Consider the following 26,747-nt stretch of genomic DNA (forward strand, 5'->3'; position numbering starts at 1 on the left):
TATGTCAATATCTCTGACCCAAATGCACGGCCCGTGACAATATCTTACATGATAAAAAAAATTCATAAATAACTTCTATTAAAGAAAGAATACAAATTATGCACTAGTATTTTCCTCTCGAACAACCGTTGCCTCAAAATTTAATGAGTTTCAGAATTCATTCTTCGTCGAAACCTCATTTAACCTAGACATTGCATACCTAAATCTACTCAAGTCTCTAATTAATGCTTTGTGAATCGAGTTTTATTATTATTAATATTAATAATAATAATAATAATAATATTATTATTATTATTATTATTATTATTATAGTTGTCATAACATTTTTAAAACGAAAAATTCTAATTAAAAATAATTATGACTTAATTTGAAAATTTGGAGATTTTGATGAATTTGAGATTTGATCGAATTTGAAGCCACCATCGACCATTGTGTTAGGTAGGTCAAATACCTAAAAATATCGTTTAAAACAATTTTAAGAAAAAATATTTTAAAGACAAAAATTGGTCTATGTTACCAAAAAAATCATTTTTAAGAGTTCGTGAGTCGATTATGTGTGGGGAAGGGTGAGCACCCCCACAATGCCCAAAATTGATACCTAGTCGCTTATACGTTGTCATAACAGTGGAATCTGCAAATTCGATTCTAAAATTAAAATACGATCCTTTTTATCGAACAATGATTAATTATTTCGAATCACAAAATTGCACGGAAAATAGATCAAATTTATTTCAAGTTCACTTTTCGTTCGAATGTCGTCGAATCGTACTTCCCCTTTAAGTACGTAATTTTCACGCCCATTCTACGACGAGCGTTCTTGAAAAGATTCGAGCGAGTTACATTTAACAAATTATTAAATAAGAAAGCATTTAACAAAAGTTTTAAAAAATGTATATACATATACTAAGTAAAATATATAAATATACATACACGTAGATATACACATATAAATATTTAATATGACAACACATGCATAGTAATATTTACAACAAAAATATGCACATGCTAAGTTAAGGGCTAATATACGATAAATAAATAATACATGGATCAAAATGCATGAATACAAAAATACAGGGAGCTAATCAAACAATAATCCAAATTTTCAAGCATAAAATAGTGATCAGGTTGCATATAAACAAAAATTCGAGTAACTGAGAACATAAATAGACCCATTTTCAGCAATATTGGAAACAAGAGACTAAAATATAAACATAGCATAATTTAAGGACCACGCGCATGAATTAACCATTTCATTTAATGACTAAAATGAAAACTACGATGATCAAAATGACTATTTGCCCATGCACAAAAATACAAGGATTGTCCCCCTCAAAACGACACCATTTTATACGACCTATATAAAGCCCTTTTCCTTCATTTTTTTTATTTCACTCTTTTTATTTTCCTCTCTCTCTCTCTCTCAAACTCGGTGAGCCTCCGACTGTCATGTTGACCATCGTCGGTCGTTGTACTCTAGTGGCCTTTGAGCCCCGATTACACTGGTAGCTTCGTCTCGAAGCCCTGAGCATAGATGTGGGTTTGATTTTCTCAAAAAACATCCCGAGCTCCACAAATCTGTCGAAAATCGTTGACTTTAAATCTCTTTGAAATCCTTATCTGGCCGTCAGATCGCCTTGATTTCGGAGTATGTTACTCCCCTCTCCTATGCGCTCCTCCTCACCATATCGATCCACGATCGGACCCTCCGAATGTCAACGAGGAACTCCAACTGAAGGTCAGCCCCCTTTTCCTTATTTTTTCTTTTTCGATATTTTTTTCTTTATTTTTTTCTTTCGAATTCTCGTCTGATTTTTTTGTTGGATTTCTCTCTCTTTTTCTAATCCCCTTTCTGCTCGAATGCCCCGATCTGCTTGCATGTTGGTTTACATGCATTTTTAGTTCAATTTTAGTGAAGCTATGGTGGCCGGTTGATAGGGGAAATTATTTCCCTAAATCATTCCCGATTTTATGGGATTATTTTAATTTTTTTAATAAAGGGTTTTGGATTTAGTTGATTTTTGACTGAATTTCTTCACTGTTTGTAGGAGATGATGATGCTGAGTGATTGAAACGGCGGCTGACGGATGACATGAGTATGTGACCGAAACAGTGGCGGTGATGTGACGGAAGCAGCTCTCTAGGGTTAGGTCAAATTAGGGCTAGGGTTTAGAAATCTTAGTTGGGTCGGGTCGGGTTTGTCATTTGGGCAACTTAATTGGGCTTTGAATTTGCTGACTTAGGTCTGGTCCAACTTGAATCTTATAAATTAGGCCTCGATTATGAAACCCGAACAAAAACATGTGTCTATATTCGCTGATGCCGGGACTAATATATCGACAAGATTCCAGAAAAGTGAGATGGGAATACTATATAATGATTAAACTTATCACAACGATTAAAATTCTCAACCTTTATAGCGATTAAAATTCTGCAAAGTTGAATAAAAATTTTAGCTTTATATCGTAATGATTAAACACAACATTTTTAACGTTACATCATATGAATGAAAACTACAATAGAAAATCATTTTATTCGAATCATTAGGTTGAGAATTTAATCAATACATCAGCAAGTAAAAACCAGATGGTGAGTTAGACATTGAAAGGTCCACCATTGTCAAGTAACTTAGCCTATCACTCTCATAAAGCTAAAACAAACTATTCCAGTGACCATAACACTGCTATTATTATTTATTACAACAAATAAACCCCGTGTTAAGCTACGCTTGTGATCGCTCGGATCACATCTTCAGTTTATGTCTGCCAAGGTTGGAGAAAACATCAGCCAGGAAGGAGAAGCAAAAGCCGATGAACCGCAACAGCCATAGCAGCGCCGATAGCGCCACGTCCCAGAATTTCTTCTTCGGGTAGTGGCCTCTATCCGAGATGAGCAACGCCCTGTAGACGGCTTCGGTCAAGGCATAGGCCGAGACCGGGTCCGATTCTTCCACCGGGAATCCATACTCATTGAGGCATAGTATGTCGTAAACTCCGTTCGTCTCCGATATCCGGAGGCATTCGCATATCTTCAGCCGGCCGTCGATCCTCTCCTCGGTCGATAACAAGTCGCTGTGTGTTAAGATCAATAGAGGGTTTTCGTCTGCAGGCATGGAGGCATTGTTAGGTTTATATGATTAATAAAATATGGATGTCCCTTGTTCCCATATGTAATGGGATAAGGGGAGGTAAGATAGTAGGCTGCCCCCGACACTAGATTGAGAGCAGTTTCTGTAGGAGACCTCCGAATTATGAAATGCCCTCCATAGACTCAATCCCACAACCTCAAAGTTACGAACCTTGTGCTCTACCAACTGAGCTAGATGGTCATTTCATTTATATGATTCACAAAAGTATGTGTATATACACACGTATATGTAACATATATATAGAACTTAGGTGAAGGTGTAAATGTCAATTTTCTTTACAAGGACATATGAACACTGTGGAGAAACGTATAATTCAAGGTTCTGGACAAGGAAACTTGTATAAAGACGCTTCAAATTTGCTTTTCAGCCATTAAAGATGGCATTCAGAGAGAACTTACTGCTTTTTCGCAAGGCAGGGGAGCAGAAGAGCTGCCTGGTGGCTTCTAATGGCTTCAAGTCTCCTGCTTTAAAAGCTTTGTAAATGTGTGCTATGTTAGCTACGATCATCACACAATTCACTTGTCTCTGCACAAATTGAGCAGATGATCTCATTCCGACGTTCTCTGCATCGTCCACCATCATCGTCGTCGTTGTCATGCAGTCACCGTAACTAAAGCATGGTTGATTATGATGAATCCCTTCACTCATCCAACATGACAATTCGTCCAAGGCCTCTCTTGTTCTACCGTAATCGAACCCTCTCGAATCGTAAACGCAAAAGCCGCTTTGCATCGATCTTAGGACATTGTGTTCTTCCAGGTACATTGTTGTGTAACCAGAACTTCCTACAGGTAAAAGAAAAGAGTTCAATTTATATGAAATCAATTTGTACTGCATCTAAAGTTACTAAATTATTCATATTGAAACATACCTGATGATGTTCGAGCAAAGGGTATTAGGCCAGAGCGACCGAGAATGCTGTACATAAGATTTATAAGCGAACTCTTGCCCGAACCCGAAAATCCGACCAAGAGAATCGTGTTCACTGGGGGAATGTCCATATCTTCCTTGGTGATCCCTCCTGTAGGCACCCAGAAATCGCCTGAACGATACCCGATAAGCTTGTGCCGAAGCTCGTTTAGTCCATCGGGTGCAATCAAAGCCAGTCTCTCCAACTCTCTAAGCAGTCTGAGCCTTGGCGTTAGGATTGAAACGTTCGGAAAGTCCAGTTTCAGCTTCAGGCATTCATCGAATTTCGCAGCCGTTTGCCACCAACAATACGCCAACGTGCACGACTCGCAGTCGTCTTCGTCGACGACGCAAGATACTCGGCTTTTCATCACTCGACGTCCGAGGACTCGAAACAATACGACGACGATCACAATGGAGGTGGTGGTGGCGGCTTTACTTGTACCGTTGGGGACAAGGTTTAAGGTGATCGAGATATGATGGCTTTGTTTAAAAACAGTACTTCAAGTCCCAATCCAAACACGTACAATCCTTCTCATGTGTCTGGATTCGTGGTCCGACTTCCTTGCTCCTTCCTGATGAGGAGATGATACATTTTTAGCAATGTTCCAACCGTGCTCGGTTTGACGGAATCACCCTTGTCTCAAACTCTTCATAATTGCTATTATATGGGTACTTCTGTCATTACGTTTTAGTAAGTTCCCAGTACCATGTTTCGGGCCCAGTACCATGTTTCGGGGAATAAAACATTTTATTTGTTCACAAATGAGGAAAGCTCACTTATTTTAATAAATAAGTTTTTTAAAGTGATTAAGTTTAATACGATTGATATTATATATAGAAATGTGTAATGTTAAGCATATTTAAATGTTCGATCTTTCGTACGAACCAAACGACATCAATAATAAAGGAATGGTTATTGATGTGAATGTTCGATGTTAAATAATTAAGAATTATCTTTTATAATTGAACATATATTATCTTATAATTACCTCATATTAATAAAAAAATATCTAATTTCCATTTTATTTAAGAATTGAGATGAATTTACTTTATTTAGGTATCATGCAAAAAAGTTTAAAGTAATTTTTATAATAATTTTTTTTAAAAGTTACTTAGTCTAATAATAATTTTAAATCGGTTTTGTTGTTTGATTATTATATAATTAATAATATACTATTGATATTTTTTTATTTTGTATAATATAATTATTCATATTTATATTTTATATCTAAAAAGTAAAAAATATATTTATTTATAATTTGTTTAAATGTAATTATTTATTATCTTCTAATATTTTTTAAATTGTATAAAATTAGCTGACCCTTATTCCCATATGTAATGGGGTAAGGGGGAGGTAGGATAGTAGTCTGCCCCCAACGACATGTTGAGAGCAGCTTCCATGAGAGACCTCCAAATTATGAAATGCCATCCGTGGGACTCGATCCCACGACCTCAAGGTTAAGAACCTTGCGCTCTACAAATCTTACAGATGTTTGATTACTAGAGGTCCTGGTTCCTAGAGATTACATGTTTAAATATCAACAACTAAAGTAAAATAATTAAACATTTATTATTAAATAATTAAAAATATTTATAACATATACTACTTTATAATAACTTTCTCTCAATAAAAATGAAAAAAAAGAAGACTATCAGTTAAAAAATGAAAAAAAAAGTTTGAAAAATAGTAATTACAAGTGTAATTACTTCTCTCACCGTTCTTAAATATGTTGCGCGTGTAGTTACAAACAATTATACCAAAAAATCGATTACTTAACTGTTCAAATACGAATTATTTTTTTATGTTTGTCAAGCAGCGATAATATCACTAACGATGAATATTATTAATTTTAGGTATAAAAATTTAAATTTTAAATTACCCAATATATAATTATAAATTAGTTAAAAATTTAAAGATAAATTATTTAAAATAAAGAGTAAATTATACTAGTGACCACCTAACTATTGTACATTTTCATTTTGATTAATATTTTTGAAATTTTATCAATCGTGTTACTCAACTATTTAAATGCATTCAATTAAGTCACCCAACAATATTTAATGGAGAAACTGATGTGGCAGTTAAAATATTTGGTATAATTATACATTTGGTCTCTGTTACTTTTATATTATATCAATATGGTCCTAATTTTAATAAATTAAAATAAATTTAACCCTTAAATCAAAAGGTATCATGTATAATGACCCAAAATTCAACTTTTTATTTTAATTTATTTTAATTTTAAAAGTTACGATATATTCTATATTTATAACGTTTTTTTCCTAAAAAGTTGAATAACTCAAAGCAATATTTTATGATATTAAATTTAAAGCAAACTAAATTTATCGCCCTTTTGATAGTTCAATCTCTTAGTGTATAATTTTTCATGGTAAGTCCACCGAGAATCTTATTAGTATAAACTTTTATTAATGATGAGCATAAAATTTTATGGTAGGAGATGAATTTTTAAAATTTTAAAGGAAGACTGCGTCAAATGTGAAATAAATATGTCACTTTTTTCTATTATAAATTTATTGGAAAAATTTCCTAGTTTTACAGGTTAGACTATATCACATTTTATTAGTAGAATGTCATTTACTAATAGTAGTAGGATAAAAATTTTGTCCAGCGAAATTTATATGCATGGGCTAATCAACTATATTTTCCTTAAAACCAAAAGAGGTTATGGTACTATTGACGGGATGCTTCTGAGAATCATAAATGAAATTTCTAGTAAAAATTTAGTTTTGTTATAAATATAGAATATGTCGTAACTTTTAAAATTAAAAATTTGAGGATTAAGTTAATTTTAATTTATTAAAATTAAGACCAAATTGATAGAATATATAAGTAACAATGACCAAATATTTGAATTATCACATTAGCTTCTCCGTTAAATATTAATGGCAAGTGGCTTAATTAAATGCATTTAAATAGTTGGGTGACTTGATTGACAAAATCTCAAAATTATTGGTTAAAATGAAAAGGAGCAATAGTTAGGTGATTACTAGTATAGTTTATCCTTTATTTTAAATAATATATCTTTAAATTTTAACTAATTTATAATTATACGTTGAGTACTTTAGAATTTAAATTTTTATAAATTAAATTAATGATATTCGTCGTTAGTGGTGCTCATCGCTGCTCGTCGAGTGCCGTAGAATTTTCCTTCAAATACACCCCTAATTTAAAAACAAATAAATACAATTTTAAAAGGATAAACTATGCATTTAGTACATAAATTATCAATTTTAATTCGTTTTAATACATAAACTTTCAATTCTTTCAAAACTATATCAAACATTAGTTTTCATTTCATTTTAGTATCTATCGTTAAAAACTTAACGTGTTTACTACATAAACTATCAATTTTTGTCCGATTTAGTTGGGGATAACAATTTAACCAGTATTTGATTAGTTTCGACCCATTCTTAAGGGGTGAGGTCATATAATAATGTAACTTATTTTTAAAAAATTATTATTTTTTAATTAAATCATTCATTTATACCAGGTTAGATCATATTTATACTCTAAAAATTAGGTCAGGTAGGATTAGGGTGGAGAATATAAGATTTACATGGAAAGCCTTTGCCCATCACCGCACTTTCCTCATACCTGTCCTAATATGCAGGGAAAGGTGCTACTGATAATGGCAAAGAAAGTACAATAAATGGAAGGTCTCTTTGTAGTTTGTACTAGCGAATTTAAGAAAGCCATTGTCGGGGTGCAATGAAAGAGGCATATCAAGTGCAATGCATTGAAAAACAAACAAGAAATATGTTAATAAATTGAACTCTATATAGAAAAACCGTAATTTTAACACTGTACCTTGTAACTCCAAAACATCGTTCGGGTTTTCGACAATCATACATTACCGGAAAAGATAATTTTTCCTCATCGAAACTGATAGGGAAGACCAGTCAAAATAACGACTCCACAACTATCACAAAAAAGGGATCTTTCACATATGCAGGAGCTGCAAGCCTCAGCCTTTGCATCCTGGTAATAGGATGCTGAAAAAATAATAGATGTATGGCTACCGGACTCTTCAGACGTTTTTACCATGGTTTGTCATAGACCTCGTCTTTATTGGGCGACATCATAGAAACATACTTTAGCATTGTTTCGACTATATGTGAACTCCAAGAAACATCGAGAAAATAATGACCATTGAGCTTCATTCTACACCAAACGAGTGTCCTGCAAATTCAAAAATAAGTCGGGACAGTCAATTAGGCCCGGAGGCAGCAAAACTGAATTGCTTTACAAATATGGGAACACTGGATGAGACTGATTCCGGATGCAAAGCACAAAATAATACAATTTAGGCTTGTTACAATGAAAGGTCACTTTTACAACCTTCCACGATAAGAAGGGTTGTCAGGGGACTCCGATCAGATCAAAGTATTTCTTTTTAATTCACTCTCTAAAATAGTCCCCATTTAGAGTAAACGATAAAGAAGAGATACTGAGAGCGCAATTCAGGCCTAAGTGCAATTGTCGGAATAGGGCAACCAATACTGCAATATAGTGAAATCAGACGTATAAATTGATACCTTCAATTGAAATTGAATCCACCAGAGGGAACAGGAAGTTGATTGCCTCCAAATTGGAACCCAGATTGTGATGCGTCACCGGGGGGTAAGGGCTCATCGTCTTCTTCCACCCAATAAGTTTCAAGAATCTTCACTGCCTTCTCATATATTTCATTATTGTCGTGACTTTGGAGATTTTCAATCTTCTCCAATCCCTCAGCATCATCAATTAACTGAGCATATAGATTCGCATCTCCAGTGTGACCCAGATTTTTCTCTGCTTCACCAACCTTCAAAATGTTTTCAAGACCTTCTAAACAAACAGTGACAATCCTTGGGTCAGGGCAGTTCAAAATATCACACAGTGGCTTAATGCAACCTTGGCTCACCAAAAACCTGATGAACAAGACACGAGTTAAAAATTTATAGCAAATTGTGCCAATAAGAACCCAGTGAGTGATGATGGCAAAGGGAGTGTACTTTATTTGTTCATGGGTACCACCAGATGTAGCATTTGATATTGCCCAAGCAGCTTCTTTCTTTTATCTCAAACTCAGCATTTTGAAGTAGATGGACTAGAGGGCCAATATGCCCAGCTTCAATTACAGCCTGCAAATGATTTTCAAAATTCATGATCCAATAGATATCCATTCAAATAGGAAAAAAAACAGCCCCACACACACAAAAAATTTTACTTTTCAAACTTATGAAGTAGACCATCACAATCTATAGGCTTGTCATAGTATATAATTGCTTACCTGTATCTGATCTACATTTCCAGCAGTGATGTTTGAGATGGTCCAGCATGCTTCCTTCTTGATACTCTTTTTGTAGTTATGTGTCAGCAGGTTCAGCAGGCATGGAAGGGCTTGGTAGCCAATAATGCACTGAATGGGGTAACAACATAAAGAATAAGAGTACTGCAGAAAGAACCAACCTAAAGCAGTGACATGATGAAGAAAAAACATTGTATTCGAAAGAGACTTTGGAGGTTTTCAAATTCCAAACGTCATTTGAAAACCATGAAGAGGTTTCACTTTCAAGCTCTCAGATCAATACTCGAAAGTAATCTTTATTAAAAAGGCCAAATTATCAAATAGGATGAACACGTGAAGAAACAACATCCTAATCAGAGCTGCAATGAATACAGCCACATTATAATTTTATGTATCAATGCTGTATTTATCCCCAAAAAAAAAGTTAGCACAACTAAGTGGAGTCAGTGTCAAAATAATCCTAATAAGAATATCAGAACTGCACCCACAAGGTTTAGGCACAAAGACGCATTAGGATAACTCAAAATACATCGTAATAAGATGTGTACAAGAACAAGGATAACTACAAACCATATCTCAAGGGAATGCAATTCAGATAACTGTTGAGTAAGAAATAAATATGTAATGAAATATCCAATACCTGAGTCTGCGTATCATCTCCTGTAACAATATTTCCAACTGTGCGAAGAGCAGGGATGAGGACTGTTGGGGACGGATGACTAACAACAAGAGGGGATAAATGAGAAAATATCCGATACATCCAAGATTTTAAATGCAATTGCTAGAAGAAATAAACATAAGAAAAACAAATACATCAATTTCAAAAAGGGAATGAAGGTCTTCACTTACAGCAATAACTCAACAAGTCGAGGGCAGACACCAGCCTCAATAACAGCTTGGATTTTGTCATTAGTACCATCTGAGAGATATGACAGGGCCCAGCATGCATCTGTAAGGACTTCCTCATCATTTGAATGGATAAGACGCTCAAGAGTGGGCAAAGCAGGTTTTGTCTGCATATTAAATTTCAAAAGCACCATTTATTAGCAAAAGTCATCATCAGCAAAAGGGTCATAACTCCAACAATTCATATTATGAGAAAGTCCAACCTGCTCAAATGAAGGTTGTGGCTTGCCCCTGCAAAAATTTGACAAAGTCCAGGTAGCATTTCGCAACATAGAGAGCTTTGCATGCTCATTAAATTGTGCCAACAAAGGCACCAAGGCCCCATGGCCAAGGACCAGGTCACGGCATTTAGGAGAATCTCCAGCAACATTCCCTAATGCCCAAACAGCCTGTAATACCAAAAGAATGGGAAAGCATAATAGAAATGCAAATAAACCGTGTTAACAAATTGAGGATCACTCACAAACTGCAGTTCTTACCTGTTCGCGTACATCATCAGCTGGAGAGCCAAGGAGTTTAACGAATATAGGAACAGCTCCATGATCAATTACAACTCTGGTATTTTCTGATGTCCCTGAAGCAATATTTGTGAGAGCCCAAGCTGCCTCAAACTACAAAACAAAGAAATGAAACAATGAAAAAAAGGGTAAAAAAGAGGTTGAGCAAAATACTAGTTACTTCAGAAACGAAATATCAGACCTGAAGCTGAGGGAAGTCCTCCCTAGCAAGGAACTCAACAAAGCGAGGAACAACACCTGATTGTACAACTTCATTGATTGGAGGACTACGTTCTGCAGATGAAATAAGAGTGAACCTAAAATTTCAAGCAAAAATGATACCAACTAGGAGAAACACCGAAACAAAATATCAACCTATTGATAGCAGCTTCCGGAATTGAGTGGTTGCCTCAAGCTGCGCATTCCTGTCATCCGACCAAACACCAGCAACCATAGCCGGAAGACTTTCTAACTGCCATTAGACATTTAAAACATTAAAATCAATTTTAATTCACTAGTAAATAAGTAAAAAAAATACGTATATTTTCTTCTTGAATTCAAGTACAATCAATGAATTAAACAAACACTTCACTCCGTTTAATTAATACAATTTCGGCTACCTAATAATTAGTAATTTGTAACACTGCAAAAGGTACAACAGAATCCAAATAAAGCAGCATCAATCAGATCGGAAAATCATGCACAGCCTATCAATTCACGATTAATCAGTAAAATTTACCTTTTTCTCGGAATCGGCGCCGGAAGAGAGAAGCTGCGGTTGTGTTTGTTGAGCGATAAGTCCTTCGCGGCGCTTCTTTAGAAGATTCTCTTCTCTCTTGTTCTTCCGGATCTCAACCATGTTGTCTTCTCTCCTCCGCCGACCTTCCTCCGCATCAACCGCCACCTTGTACCTGTTCCGTCGAACTTCAGTCCTCGCGCTCGGTCTTAGAGACATCTTCGTGTTTTTTTTCAGTTAATCTGATTGAATCGCCGATTAATTTGCAGGTGAAATACGGGGAGGGTACGATTTTCTGCGATAGATTGTTCTGAGAAAATGACGGGGGAAAGAGTGTGATTTGGCTATTGGATCGGGAGAGGTTGGGCCTTAGGTCAGGCGAGACACTGTTGTTTTATAAAGGTTTTCCCTCATCTTTTATTGGGATTCTTTTCTATTTCGAAATTATTTTATTATTTTTCATGGAAATCGGGCTTAGATGTGGTGATAATAACGATGGTGCCACTGATTTTGAATTTGAAATTTGGGGAACCCTAACGGACATATGCCGTTATGGAATCCAGTTCACGGGGTAGATTAAAATTATGATTATCTGAGATAATATTGTAAGGGTTATTATTTGATAGAGTCCAGTGAAATTGAGTTAAATTTAAGCGTAAGGGTCTGTTTTTTCCTGTAAAATAGTTTTTGGAAAAGAAAATTTTGGTGTTTGGTAGAAAGGAAATAAATTAGTTTACATAAAGTATTTTTTTCGTGAATAGAGTTTTCTTTGTATTTTTAAAAAAAAATAATTATGATTTAATTTTCATAAGTGTTTTCTAAATTTTTTACTTTAAACAATAAATAATTAAAATAAGATTATTTTACGTATTAAATGTTAATACAATATTTTAAATATTTTTTAATAAAAATATTAATTATTAAAATATTTAAAAATATATGTATTAATAATTTAAATAATATAATATTATATTTTTATATTATAATAATATATCAAGTTATATCATAAGAATATATGATTTTATATTTTTATTATAACAAAATATATTATTCTCATTAAATAATATTTTAAAAAATAATTAAATATATTTTATTAGTAAATTTTAAAATATATTTATCAAGTTATAGCATTTTAAAGAGCATTTAGATTAAGCTAATTACGTAGCTTAAAGAACATGTGATAAGCTAATTGTTCCTTGCTAGCTAAGCTACTTAGATACCTTAAGCTAATCGCTCTTTTAAAGAACATTTTTTTACTTTGCGTTGCGCTGTATGAACTAGCTTTCCTTTGAATTTCGTTTGGCTACAATCGTAGCTATTAATTAAAATATTGTTTAATTTTAGAATATATATATTAATTAAAATAAAAGTAATTACAAATATAAATGATCATAGTTATCAGTAAATTATTTGTGAAATAGTCGTATAGCATTTGTTTATTAAGCTGAATAAATGAGTATGAATAAATTTTGTATTTATTTAATAAACGAACGAATATTAACAAACGTATATCCAATTTATTTATATTCATGTGCAAACTCGTTTATTTGATTCTCGATTTTTCAATTTTTTATTTTAAATATTAGTGAAAGTAGAGAATAGCTTGAATACAATGTGAATTTCAGAGTTCAATACAATACAATATTAATGGTCGTGGTCGTGATAATACGTGTCTTCGACACGTCCGCGCGGATGCTATCTTTTTAGAGAAAATTCTTAAGAAACAAAATATTTTTTTAACTATCACAACGAATTTGGAAAATCGCAACGACAACTGTAGACTATCGCAACGAATTTGAAAAATCGCAACGACAACTGTAGAATATCACAACGCGAAATGGAAAATCGCAACGCGAAATAAAAATCGCAACCCGCTTTTCAACTATCGCACCGCGAAATGGAAAATCGCAACGTGATTTTCAACTATCGCAACGCTAAATGGAAAAGCGCAACGCGATTTTCAACTATCGCAACACGAAATGAAAAATCGCAACGCGATTTTCAACTATCGCAACGCGAAATGCAACGCGAAGTGAAGATCGCAATGCGAATTAGAGATTGCATTACGATATTGTTGGTCATTTTCGTAAATCCAAAAAAATTTGATCAAAATCGTATATTATCTGAGATTTTTGATCACTGAGATTATTTTATCTTTTTAAAATTTAATCGAACCACTGACGTAACATATATACTTTTAAAAATAAACACAAATACAGCCTTAGTTACACCTGTATTTATAGTCCGTACAGTCGTATCTAATCGGAAATATTAAGCTGCAAATACAACACCAAGAAAAGAGAAAGAAAACAACAGATTTTCCGACGGTGTCAAGTAACCATGTAATTGTCACTCAAAAACCTTTTCCGACAGTGTCAGAGTCCCAAAGCTCATTCCCTTGAACTAGATTTCCCAATATTCCAAATCAAGATTATCATCAGCGCCATCACCGACGGAGCTCGCATTTATTGAACGACAGGAAATGAATTCCCCACTTTCATCAATGGCCGCCGTCTTGTTCGGACTCATATCGGTATTTGGTTGTAGTAATTCATCCTTGACCTTGATGTCATTAAGCCCTTCGAATGCGGATAAAGTATCCATCCTTTTTTCAACGTTACCGGTAGTAATGGCCGGCAATGGCAATACCTCGTTGATAGTCACGTTTTCCATAGGTTTAAAATTTGAAGAACTTGAAGCTTCTTTCTGGGTACAGCATCGTTTGTTTTTTTCACTCTTGGACTCCATCATCGGGGGGAAACTCTGATTTGATGGGATTCTAAAGCTATGGATTTTTTTTACTCACATTAGAGTTCCAGTAGTTTTTTATCTCGTTGTCTGTTCTTCCGGGTAACTGGCCGGCGATCAGGGACCACCTGCATGATTGGAAAAAGAAAACGATGACAGTTTGTTTTCTTCCGGGTGACCGTGTGGCTATGGAGATTGAACAAAGGAAGAAGAATGAAAATAACCTATTTCCCAAGGCAGCATGCAACTTAACGATGATCTGCTCCTCTTCAGCAGTAATGTTTCCATTCTTTAAGTCGGCTCTCAAGTAGTTAATCCATCTCTGTCTGCAACTCTTCCCGCACCTTAGTAATCCTTCGAACACCAAACCGTACACCGATCAATACGATGGAAAACATGATCAAATCAAGAGAAAAACAAAAAGTGTTTTAATTACCTGCGTTATGGGGCAATGATTTCCAGGAGCCTTCACCATTGGCTTGAATATACTTGCTCAAAAGCTCATCCTCTTTCGCCGTCCATTTCCCCTTCTTCAACCCTACCTTTACACAACAAGGCGCTCTCCCCATGTCCGGAAGCAAAGGTTAGCAGTTTGACAACAAAGCCCAGCAAAAGATTTAAGCTTGGGGGATTTTCATTCTTATAGTAAGAAGAACGATTGGATTGATGTAACAGATGAGGGTTGAAAATATATGATGAAGAGATTGAAAGAGATCCGAGGTTTTGTCTTGTTGGTGGGCAACGTGATAGGTATGTATCTATCCATGGTCATGGATTAGGCCACGTTCGCCTTTAATGAATAGTTCAACACTTGTGGCGTTCTTTGTAATTGAATAATTTCTTTATTACGATCTTATTTTTCATTATTTTTAAATTGCTTTTTTAATTATATTCATTGATATGAAAATATTTGGATACATATAGTTATGTAAACGAATTGAATAAACACGAACGAGAGTATGTTCATATTCATTCGTTTGATTTTAATCGAACAAATAATCGAATAAGAATAAATAAATGAACAACAAATTTTATTACTGTTCGTTCATTAACAAAATTTAGCTTGTTCGTGGTCGCACATGTTCTTTCGTTAAAATGATAAACGAACAAATTTAAACGGACATAAAATTAGGTGGGTTTCTATTTGAGAATATCCAAATAATTTTAGGTTTTATATTTTCTTTAATTGATTTCAACATTTTTTTATTTTGGTTTAAATTAACTAGGTTTTAAAATATTAATGGGTTTAATGTTAAAATTTACTAGGTCTTAAGACTTCATATGAATCTATAGATTGGGCTGAATATAAACGACCGAACATAAATGAACGAATTACCTAATATTCACAAATGTAAATAAAAGAATAGCCTTTTGTTTGTGTTCGCTCATAAGGTGTAAATGAACAGAGCGTTCGATAAACTATTCGTGAAACGTTCGTTTATTAAGCTAAATAAACAAACATAAAAAAAATATTTATGTTCATTTAATAAACGAACAAACACGAACAAAGGTATATTCGGTTCATTTATGTTCACGGGCAAGCTTGTTTATGAGCTCATTTATCAACTCGTTTATTTATATTCATGAACAAGCTCGTTTACCTGATTCTCTTTTTCCTTTTATTTTTTTTACATTTTAAGTATTGATTAATACAATGATTAAATTAAACACATGATAAAAGTTGAATTTTAAACTATGCGTTTTAAGGAGTTTGAGTACTAAAGGCGTTATTTTATAATTTTTTAGCTTACAAATGAAGCTACAAAATTGAATATATAAAGGAATGATGAACAAACACTAAATCAACGCTAAACAAACTCTAAACGAATATGTTCATGAACATTAAACAAACATGCTCGTGAATAATAAATTAACGAACACAAAATCTTCAAAATAAATAAACAAAAATGAACACAATATTAAAAATTTAAATGAACATTAACCGAACACAAACACCTTCAAAAATAAACAAATGAACACAAATATAATCTTGATCGTTCAAGCTCAGTTCATTTACACCCCTATTCGTTCATATAATTAAATGAACATAAAATCCTATTAATGTTTATTTGTTTAAATGAGATTGGTACAAATAAAATTTTAAGGTGGATACCGTCAGTAAAATAAGTAATTAACTGTAGAAAACTCATATTTCAGGGTGGACATAAAATATTTAAGGGTGATCACCATCAGTAAAATAAGTAATTAATCGAAGAAAATTAAATTTTCAGTGCCCACCTTCCCCAAGCTATGGCTTTGCCACTGCTTTAGGTGTTTGGGTTGTAACTGTTGTTAGCTTTCTCCATTAAGTGACATGTGTGACATTCTGGAAATTTTGAAATTTATTTTTAAATAAAAATATTATTATATTTTATAAAAACATAATTTCTCGTAAATAAAAAAATCACAATCCCTAAACCCTACGTCCCTAACATTAACCTTGTTATTGCCCTTTCTAGTCACGACCACTGTCGTTGATGTAGTCCCCACCATCCTATTAGTCATATATTGTCGTAGTTACCACAAATTGGCTATCGGAATCGTGTGGGATTTGCGGGGTATAAAATATAGATTGGCTGTTGATCGGTCACGATTTTATAGGATTATTGATCGGTCATGATTTCATAGGGTTTTTTTATCGTTGTGGGTAAGTGAAGTTGGGTGGAGCTTCGTCGATAGTAAAGGGTAGCGATCGGCGGCGATGAGGGTTTAGGAGTTGAAATGAAGATTATTTTTAAAAAAAAAGTTTTTTTTCCATTTTAAAATTTTCGTATTTTTTAAAATATAATTTTATTTTGTTAATTTTAAATGAAAATTTTAAATTTACCAAAAAGTGACATGTGTCATTTAAAAGGAGAAAATTAACATTGTTTATTGTCCGATTACCTAAAATGGTAACATTTATAACGTTAGACACAAGGCTCTTAACCTTGGGGTCGTGAGATCGAGTCCCACGAAGGGCATTTCATAATTTGGAGGTCTCTTACGGAAGCTGCTCTCAACCTGACATTGAGGACAGTCTACTTGCTGAAAACATTTTGATATTTCGATATAACAAATTAAGTTTAAATGAATTTTAAGATTTTACAAATGATTTTCGAAGTATATTCGATTCAATTAATCGAATATCAAATTATTACTCCAAGTCTTTCAAAAACAATTTTAATCCTTACTAAATGTGTAAAATTGTGATTTGTACTTAATATATTTTTGAAACAATTTTCACAAAGTATTTTGAACCAAAATCAAGCCTTAAATCAATTTTTCAAAGGCATGCACCGATGCATAAATACCATGAATCGATTCATCAATGGATAAATTGAAACATCGAATGCATTCTATGCACCGATGCACTCTCCATGCATCGATGCACTCTGATTTAATTAAAACATCGAATGCATTTGATGCATCGATGCACCAGCCATGCATCGATGCACTCGGCTATTTTGAAACATCGAATGCACTTGATGCATCGATGCACTCTTAGTGCACCGATGCACTAAGGGTCCAACGGTCAAAATATTTGAATTTTACACGAATGCACCGATGCATCCTTGATCATGCATCGATGCATGAGACGCTCCACCTAGAAAAATTAATTGATTTCACACTTAAACGGCTATATGATCTTCACTAATCATCCCCAACGTTCATAAGTGATTCAAGGTGTATTTAAACAAGTTCTGAAGCCCTTGATCAACAAGAAATCATAGAGAAACAAGAGAGAAAGTATCAAACATCAAGTTTGTGCAAATCAAGCCAATTTTCCTTTCAATATTCATTTTGCTTTCAAGAACACCATTTGTGCTCATTTGTAATTATCTTTTAGTGTTTTTTTTCTTGTTCTATAATTGTGCAAACATCTTACCTTGTGAGGTTTCTTGTAAGTTTGCAAATTTGTAATCTTCTCTTTGTGAAAAAGAGTGTTCTCAAGAATTGGGGTATATTCTTGAGGTTGTTGTAAGGTTATCTCTTTGGCCTCAAAAGAAAGAACAAATTAGTGAATTTGTTGGAAAATCCTTAGTGTGGATAGCTAAGGTAGTGGACGTAGACTTTGTTTGAGAAAGTCGAACCACTCTAAATCGCTGTGCAAATCTTTTCAATTTTCTGCAAAAGCTTCCACCGAAATTTTAATTGCCAATTCACCCCCCTCTTGGCTAATTCCGTCAATCGATTAACTCAACACTACTATCCTACCTCCCCTTACTCCAATACATATGGAAATAAGGGTAAGCTAACATATAAAAAGTAAGTATAATTTAGTGTTAAAATGAAGATCAACTATTAAGAAAGAGTATTTATATTAAATAAATTAACTAATTTGACATCAAGTATCAATTCTAAACTCCAATCTGATTAACTTCTTTATCAATCATTTCAGTGACCCATCAATCTTTGACCGGGATCCGTACCCCTAATGCTAACTGTTGGGCTCGGCGCCATAATGGCCCCAATTGCTTCACACTCTGCCTTTTTTGGACAATTTTTAGGGTAAATTACATAAATCGTAATCCGATTATAAGATATTATTTTATTAATTTTTTTATTATTAAAAATTAGAAAATAGTCTTTCAATTATAAAATATTATTTTTTTAAGTCCCTCAAATTTTAAAAGTTTAAAAATAGTCAGTCGACTATTTATTATGTTTTAAATTCATCTTTGTTTGTTAAAAAAATAACGATTGTCAAAGCTGAATGTTAACATGATTATTAAGATATGATAGTCATTTGAGATTTTGAAATCATATTTATCAAATTACATTCTATAGGTTAACGTTCAGCTCGGAATACTGTCAATTTTAAACGAAAATGAAGAGTTTAGAACATAATAAATAATCGGGTGACCATTTTATAACTTTAAATAGTAGGAAACTAAATAAAGTAACACTCTACAGTCAGATGATAATTTTGTAACTTTTAATAGTCAAATGACTTAATAAAGTGGTAACCTACAACCAGAGGATTATTTGTGTATTTTATCCTAATTTTTAATTAAAATATCATTTCATGTAAATATAATAATAATTTTATTATCATTTAACTAATGGTAATTGTTAACCAAGAAAAAACTAATGGTAATTATTTCAATTTAAAAAACATAATTTTTAAAATCCGTTTATTTTTTTTTAAAATCGGTGGTACCAGCCCGTTATAATGCCTAAGAACTAAACGTGTCGAAGCATTATCCCTTCGTTTACCACGTGGAGGCACCACATTCAATCATGAGTTTTCCATTCCCCGCCCATACATAAAAGAAAGGGAGGAAAATACTTTTTCCCTCTCGCATCGGTCCCCCAAATATAATAATTCGGAGCCTCTCTCTTCACCTTTTCCCACTCTTCTTTGACAAGATTTGTAAGTAAATCACCAAAACTCTCACTTTGTTATTATATGTAAAGTCTAGTTTTCGATTCAATGCAGGAATCCGATACTGCTTCGAAAACGTTTCTCGGCGTTCGTTTCTGTCTCTACGGCTTCGATCCCATCAACGAGCATAAGGTTTTTCGTTTTCGTTTCCCCCCCTTTGCTCTATGCTGTTTAATCTTTGTTTCGTTGAAGTACTTAATTAGCAAGAAATAGGAAAAAAATTGATGGAAAATCCATTATGTTTGCTTAATTGTTAAGATTTTTTTGAAGGTTCGAGTAAAGCTCGTTGACAATGGCGGCGTTGGTGTCGGTCAGTATAGCCGGAATTGTACTCATTTGATTGTTGATAAGATTGTCTACGTATGCCTCTTAAAGCATTGTTGCTGGTTTTAATAGAATTAAAAAAATTGGATGCTGAAAATCTTTCTTTTACATGTTATTTAGGACGATCCCCTATGTGTTGCTGCTCGAAATGATGGCAAAACAGTTATCACTGGGTTGTGGGTTGATCATAGTTTCGATGTTGGGATGCCTGTTGATGCTACTTCGGTTAGTTGTCACTGCTCGCCATTATCTAATTCCACCGATTTTTGTATTCTGTTTATTTTTTTGGAATTTTTGATCCATGAATTCAGTTGGTGTAGCACATTAGAACTAAAACAATGAAATAAAAGCCTACGGTATGATTACTCCATAGATAATTTCTCATGTATGCAACTTTAATAACTTAGAGATATGTCCTTGTTCTTGGGTCCAGATTTCTTATGATTTTTATTTTCCCTATAATAAAACTAGACTCTATACTTATCATCTATATAAATTGTGCCTTTGACAATTTTTCCTTTTTCTTTGGACAGATTATGTACAGACCTATTAGGGACTTAAGTGGAATTCCTGGTGCTAAAAGTTTAGTGGTATGCTTGACTGGATACCAGAGGCAAGATCGAGAGGACATTATGGTATGGTCTTTCACAATTATGGGTTGTTTTAATTGTTTGTAAAGCAAATAAAAATGCTATGTAGTTTACTTGTGTGCTCGCAGACAATGGTTAGCTTGATGGGTGCTCAATTTCTAAACCTCTGGTTGCAAGCAGAGTCACGCATCTAATATGCTATAAATTCGAAGGTGAAATTTTATGTGTTTTCTTTATCATAGGGCTGCTAAAATAAACTTCTCAATGTTAGGACTTTATGAGGACCTTATTTCTCTTGTCAATCTTTTCCGCATTGTATGTTATGTTGATGAGTTCTTTCTTCCTCTTCTTCTCATGTCACTCTTAATACTTCCCCTGTTTTCTTTTTTCCCTTTTCATTCATTTACATTTCATGTTTCTATTAATATATTATTTGTATATAATTATTTACTGATCTATTTGACAGTTTTAATGGTCTTCTCTTGTAGTTAAAACCTTAAGGTGCTATATGTTTGTTTTCTGTTTCTAATATGGATTCGGTTGTGTTGATGTTTTTAATCGTACTGAGTTTTAGTAGTAACTGCATAATAAATATTTTCAATCTATGCAGGGGAGAAGTATGAGCTTGCTAAGAAAATCAAGAAGATAAAGCTTATCAATCACCTTTGGTTGGAAGATTGGTATGTTTGCATAAACCTGAAGTACAATAAATTTCAAAGCTTGTCGACTATTTTGGGGATGAAGCAACTAACCTTTTTGCTGTTGTTTAATCTCATTCTTTTTATGCAGTTTAAGAGAATGGGAAATTCTTTCAGAAGCAAATTATAGCAAGAGGTAAAGGGCCTTCCCAAGAATAGTATACATGTTTCTATGCATCTGCAGTCGCTCTCTTGATTCTTATTTATATTTGCTTGAGTCTTATCCAAGGAAAAAAAAGTAAAAAACAAAAGTATAAGCTATGCTGAATCATATGCAATTCTCTTCCTATCAACAGTGGTTATGAGTTAGAGGTGATGGAAGCTGAAGCCAAAGATTCTGATGAAGAGGCTGAAGAAACTACAATGAAGCATTTTGGACAACAGAGTTTGAATAGGAGCCCTCCTATTTTGAGATCTGGAATGCTCAGTTCCATTGAGATGCCCACAACAGTTGAAGTGTCAATTCGACTATGCCCAGACATTCACCGAAAACCAAGGAAGTTTTAGTGCCTCCCGGGAAATCTCATCTATGTGTAAGCTTCAATAATGTTAATGATCCTGAGTTTTGTGCTTTTCATGACTCTGGTCTCAGGGATGTTTCATCTATTAAGCCAGTTCAGCCAGACAATGGAAGCCCAAGTTGTGCAAATATGGATAATAAATTGGCATCTACATCTAGGAGCCCCTCATTATCCAACCAGATGTTTACTGCTATAAGTTACTCAAAGAAATCACCAAGAACCGCTACACCTCCAAATTTATCTAGAGAGGTCTCTTGCCAATCTATGAAAATCAAGGGTGTATCTGACATTTCTTCCTCTAAAATGCAACAACTGGAGGAAGGAACCAGTTCTTGTCTTGTTAGATCTCCACAGAAGGGCAGTGATTTGTGCCATGGAGAGGACTCAGCTGGTATATTGCCTCAGAAAAGAGCCCTAAAACTTTCTGGCAGTAGCACTAAATCACAAAAGCTGAGTCGTAATGCAAAAGCATCTGTTAAGGGCAATGCAGAACAATGGGAACTGACATCCTTGGTGAGTGATCTGCACAGGTGAATGACTACTATGCGAATGAAACTTGTTGTCTGAATGGTCTACATAGCTCATGTGCTGATAATTTAACTGCCAAGCTGTCGACTGATCTTTTTTCCTCTAAAACTGTTACGCCAGAAGACAGAAAGAATAGTAGTGCTGAGAAGTCGCCCAGTACGTCCTTTAGTAGGGGGTCCACCTTGGCAGGCAAGCCAAATATGCAAAATGAGATTGCTCATGTGAAGTCACCCAAAATGTCCTTAAAGGGATTAAGGGAGTCCACCTCAGCTAGCAGATCGAATATCAGAGCTTGCAACCCAGAACGAATACAAGTGGTTGGAGAGCCAGATGAGCTGCTGAATAAGCAGCAAGATGTTGAGGTTCCTTCACTTGATTATAGAAAGCTTCTGAATGAAAATTCCCATAGTCCTTCTAACTTGAATTTGCTTGGAGGAGGAAATGATAAGTTGTTGACAAAACTAGTTAGCAAGCCAGATATGCAAAACGAGAATGCTTATGAGAAGTCACCCCAAGCATTCTTCAAGGGATTAAGAGAGTCCACCTCTGCAAGCAAATCAAATATCGGAGAGTATGGCTTAGAACCACTACGCGTTGTCGAAGAGCCAGGTGAGCTGCAGAATAAGCAGCAAGATGTTGAGGTTCCTTCACATGATGAAAAAAATCTGGGGAATGAAAATTCCCATAGTCCTTCTAACATCGATTTGCTTGAAGGGGGAAATGGTAAGTTGGTAACAAAACCAGTTAGCAAGAAGCTTGTGAAAAAGACCTTGGGTTCTCGATCAAAACTAAGTAATATTGCTAACAGAAAAGGTTCTATTTACTCTATCAAAATTGCTTCTGAAACCATTCTACAATTGCCTTGAATGGTGAGAATGGAAGAGCAACTTGTAAGAGTTCCAGTGAGCGTGAGACATCCCCTCCAACAATTAACCTGGGTGCAGCAAAGGATGTCAAAGAAGTTGTAAAATGTCAAAATTCTCTTACTAGTAAGACTCAATTCATGGATGATGAAACTCAATCTCCAGACGAGGAAGAGACTATGATCCTAAGAAGACATCTGAAATAGAGAAGTCTGAGATGGTTGAATTGAGTCATAAAGTTGATATATTTGTAGAAGTGGAACACGCCAGCCATGATTTCACTCAACATGGGAGTCCAATTGCCTCAGAGAAAATAACAAATGAAACAGATCTTGAGAGGGCAGTTGTTAGCAAGGATTCTGACTTCGGTGAACCAACGTTGAAGCATGGTGGCTTGAAAAAGAAAGCAAACAAAAGGAAGAAACACTTTACAGTATAACCGTGATGAAGGCCGATCCTTCCAACTCCAAAAATGATTTGGTTGGTGAAAATAGTAGTGTCCCAAAGAATGTTGATGAGATGGAAAATGAAAAGGAGTGTAATGCCACATCCTGTTGCCAAACCGAAAGGCAGTACTGCTTTTGTGGAAGTTGAAATCTCTGGAGCAGCAGCTCCAGATGAGGAAGATAACAATGATCCCAAGAAAACAGCTGAAAAAGAGAAGTCCGAGTTGATTGGGTTGACTCGTAAAGCAGAAACATTTGTAGATGTGGAACATGTCGGCCACGATTCCATTCAACATGGGAGTCCAATTGCCTTGGAGAATAGAATGAATGTAATGATCCTGAGAAGGCAGTTGGTAGCAAGAACTCCGACTTTGGTAGACCAACGTTGAGGTTTTGTGGCTTGAAAAAGAAAGCAAGAAAAACGAAGAAACAACTTTCCAGTAGAGTCATGATGAAGGCTGATCCTTCTAGTTCTAAAATGATTTGGTTGGGGAAGATAGTAGTATCCGGATGAATGTGAGGAGACAGAAAATGAAACGAAGAATGTCATGCTACTTCCTGCTGCCAAACCAAAAGGCAGTACTGCTTCTTCGAAAGTGGAAATCTCCGCTGCTCCAGATGAGGAAGATGAAAATTATGGTAAGAAGACAGCTGAAAATGAGAAGCCTGAGTTGATTGAATTGACTCATAAAACAGAAACATTTGTAGAAGTGGAACATGTCAGCCATGATTCCATTCAACATGGGAGTCCAATTGCATTGGACAATAGAACAAATGAAACTGATCCTGAGAAGACAGTTGGTAGTAATAATTCTGACTTTGATGTCAAGTGTGGTAGCTTGAAAAAGAAAGCAAGCAAAAGGGAGAAACAGCCTTCCAGTAGAGCCATGATGAAGGCTGATCCTTCTAATTCCAAAAATGATTTGGTTGGGGAAAATAGTAGTGTCCGGAAGAATGTTGAGGAGACGAAATATGAAAAGGAGAATGTAAAGCCGCATCCCGCTCCCAAACCAAAAGGCAGAACTGCTTCGAAAGTGGAAATCTCTGGGGCAACTGATGAGAGCAGCCCAGTTCATGACAAGGAGATTGCTGGAAAATCAGTTTGTAAACCCAATAGCAAAACTTTGAGGACTAATGAAAATTCCCAGAAGGTTGATTCTAACAGGGAACCGCTGCAGAAGGTTTTGAACAGAGTGAAAAATGAGCCTTTATGTTTTATATTGAGTGGCCACAGACTGCAAAGAAAAGAATTTCAGCAAGTCATTCGGGGATTGAAAGGCAAGTTTTGTAGGGATTCTCATCAATGGTCATACCAGGCAACCCATTTCATTGCCCCAGATCCAATTCGTAGGACTGAAAATTCTTTGCTGCAGCTGCATCTGGAAGGTAATATTTCTAACTGTACAGGACTAGACTTGATTTTTTATCTAGCTCATTGTAGAATTATACTAGAAGTTCCTCTGTGTTCTTCACATCATTGTTTCATATTAGTTTCAAATGGTTGTTGAATTTAATTCCTCTGAATGCAGGTGGATTCTTAAGCCCGACTATCTAAGTGCTTGTAATCAGGCAGGAAAGTTCTTGGCAGAGGAGCCCTATGAATGGCACAAAAATGGCCTCACAGAAGATGGTGCAATAAACTTGGAGGCTCCAAGGAAGTGGCGCCAGTTACGGGAGAGAACAAGCCATGGAGCATTTTATGGGATGCGCATAATTGTGTATGGAGAATGCATTGCTCCTCCATTGGTATGTTCTATATTCACCTGGCTACCGTTTCTCAATCTGTAATATCTTGTACAATTCCAGCAATATTTTCCACAAGATTGTTCCCTGCTGCTTCGATAAACTAAAAACGAATAGTTATGGTTGACGACTAGCATTTTCCCACCATTTGACCAGGACACTTTGAAGCGTGTGGTGAAAGCCGGGGATGGTGACCTTTTAGCAACTTCTCCCCTTACACCAGATTCCTCAAATCTGGTGTTGATTTCGCTGTTGTTAGCCCCAGCATGCCACGTGTTGATATGTGGGTTCAAGAGTTCTTTAAACACGAGGTACCCTGCATTGTCGCCGACTACCTAGTGGGATATGCATGTAAACCCGGCTACTCCCTGGAGAGACATGTCCTATACAACACACATGAATGGGCAGAGAGGTCATTTACTACCTTGACAAGCCGAATGGAAGAGATTGTCGAGGACTTGACTCCCGAGTCTCCAAATGACTCGGAGGGTGATGACATAACATGCCAAGTTTGCGGTTCTGGCGACAGAGGAGTGGTCATGTTGATCTGCGGCGACGAAAATGGTTCCATAGGTTGTGGAATCGGAACTCACATTGATTGTTGCGATCCTCCGCTTGACGTTGTTCCGGAGGAGGATTGGTTTTGCCCCAAGTGTGTAAACATCACGACGTCTTCCAAAAAAGGAAAAAAGGCTGCCTCTCGGTCGAAGGGGTAGTAATTTCCATTCACCTTTCATTGCTTAGCTTTTGGAACGGTAGAGACGTGGTCATTGCCTTGTGTCATATGGCTTGTAAAGTTGTTTAGAATTAGTCTGAATTTTAATGCGATACCAAAAAAACAAAAGGTTTAATAAATAAAGACGTGTGATGAGCTATTCAATTGGTCATTGAAAAGCTGTCTGCCTTGGCGGAAAGAAATAGCTGTTCGATGCCTATTACTATTATTGCTTCAAGAAAGGCAGAGCAGTCAGCACAACAGGAGGCAATTCTACTACTACAGATACCACTGTACAATTGACATAAATACGGTACTCCCCCAGTTTTAGCACTAATTCTTAAATGAAATTCACCGTGCATTTATGTGGTAAAAAGTAAAAACCAACCCTTCAACCTTCTGTCAGTAATTTCCTTTTTTTTATTTGATTTTAATGAAAGAGTGAACGAATTTCACATTGCCAAATTTCAAGTGGGATTGAAGAAAGTCTTGTAAGTTGCAGACTTACAGTAATGGAACAACCTCCACCTATGATTTAACCCATTTTACACAATACAACCTGAAAAGGCTACCTTAAAAAATAACATTTTTTAACGTGAATTTATACTTTTAATTTAATTTTTATCGTAAGTAACATTTTAAGAAAGAAACTGAAATTCGAGTTTATGAATATCACAGAGAGAACGTGCACGGGA

General features: G+C 35.1%; 1 protein-coding gene and 2 pseudogenes across 1 annotated transcript; 1 reads left to right on the plus strand and 2 right to left on the minus strand.

The window, feature by feature from the left end:
• Positions 1–2,740: 2,740 nt before the first annotated feature.
• Positions 2,741–4,425, minus strand: LOC120182011. Its single transcript, XM_039187036.1, has 3 exons — positions 4,017–4,425; positions 3,544–3,930; positions 2,741–3,099 (listed from the first exon to the last, which is right to left on the minus strand). The coding sequence occupies exons 1-3, from the start codon at positions 4,423–4,425 to the stop codon at positions 2,741–2,743; spliced, it is 1,155 nt and encodes a 384-aa protein (XP_039042967.1).
• Positions 4,426–7,919: 3,494 nt separating this feature from the next.
• On the minus strand, positions 7,920–11,866 carry LOC120182092 (annotated as a pseudogene).
• A 7,690-nt stretch (positions 11,867–19,556) lies between these two features.
• Positions 19,557–26,238, plus strand: LOC120182037 (annotated as a pseudogene).
• The last annotated feature ends 509 nt before the right edge of the window (positions 26,239–26,747 follow it).

The sequence above is a fragment of the Hibiscus syriacus genome, unplaced genomic scaffold (assembly GCF_006381635.1).
Source record: "Hibiscus syriacus cultivar Baekdansim isolate YM2019G1 unplaced genomic scaffold, ASM638163v2 tig00112614_pilon, whole genome shotgun sequence".
NCBI classification, from domain to species: Eukaryota; Viridiplantae; Streptophyta; class Magnoliopsida; order Malvales; family Malvaceae; genus Hibiscus; species Hibiscus syriacus.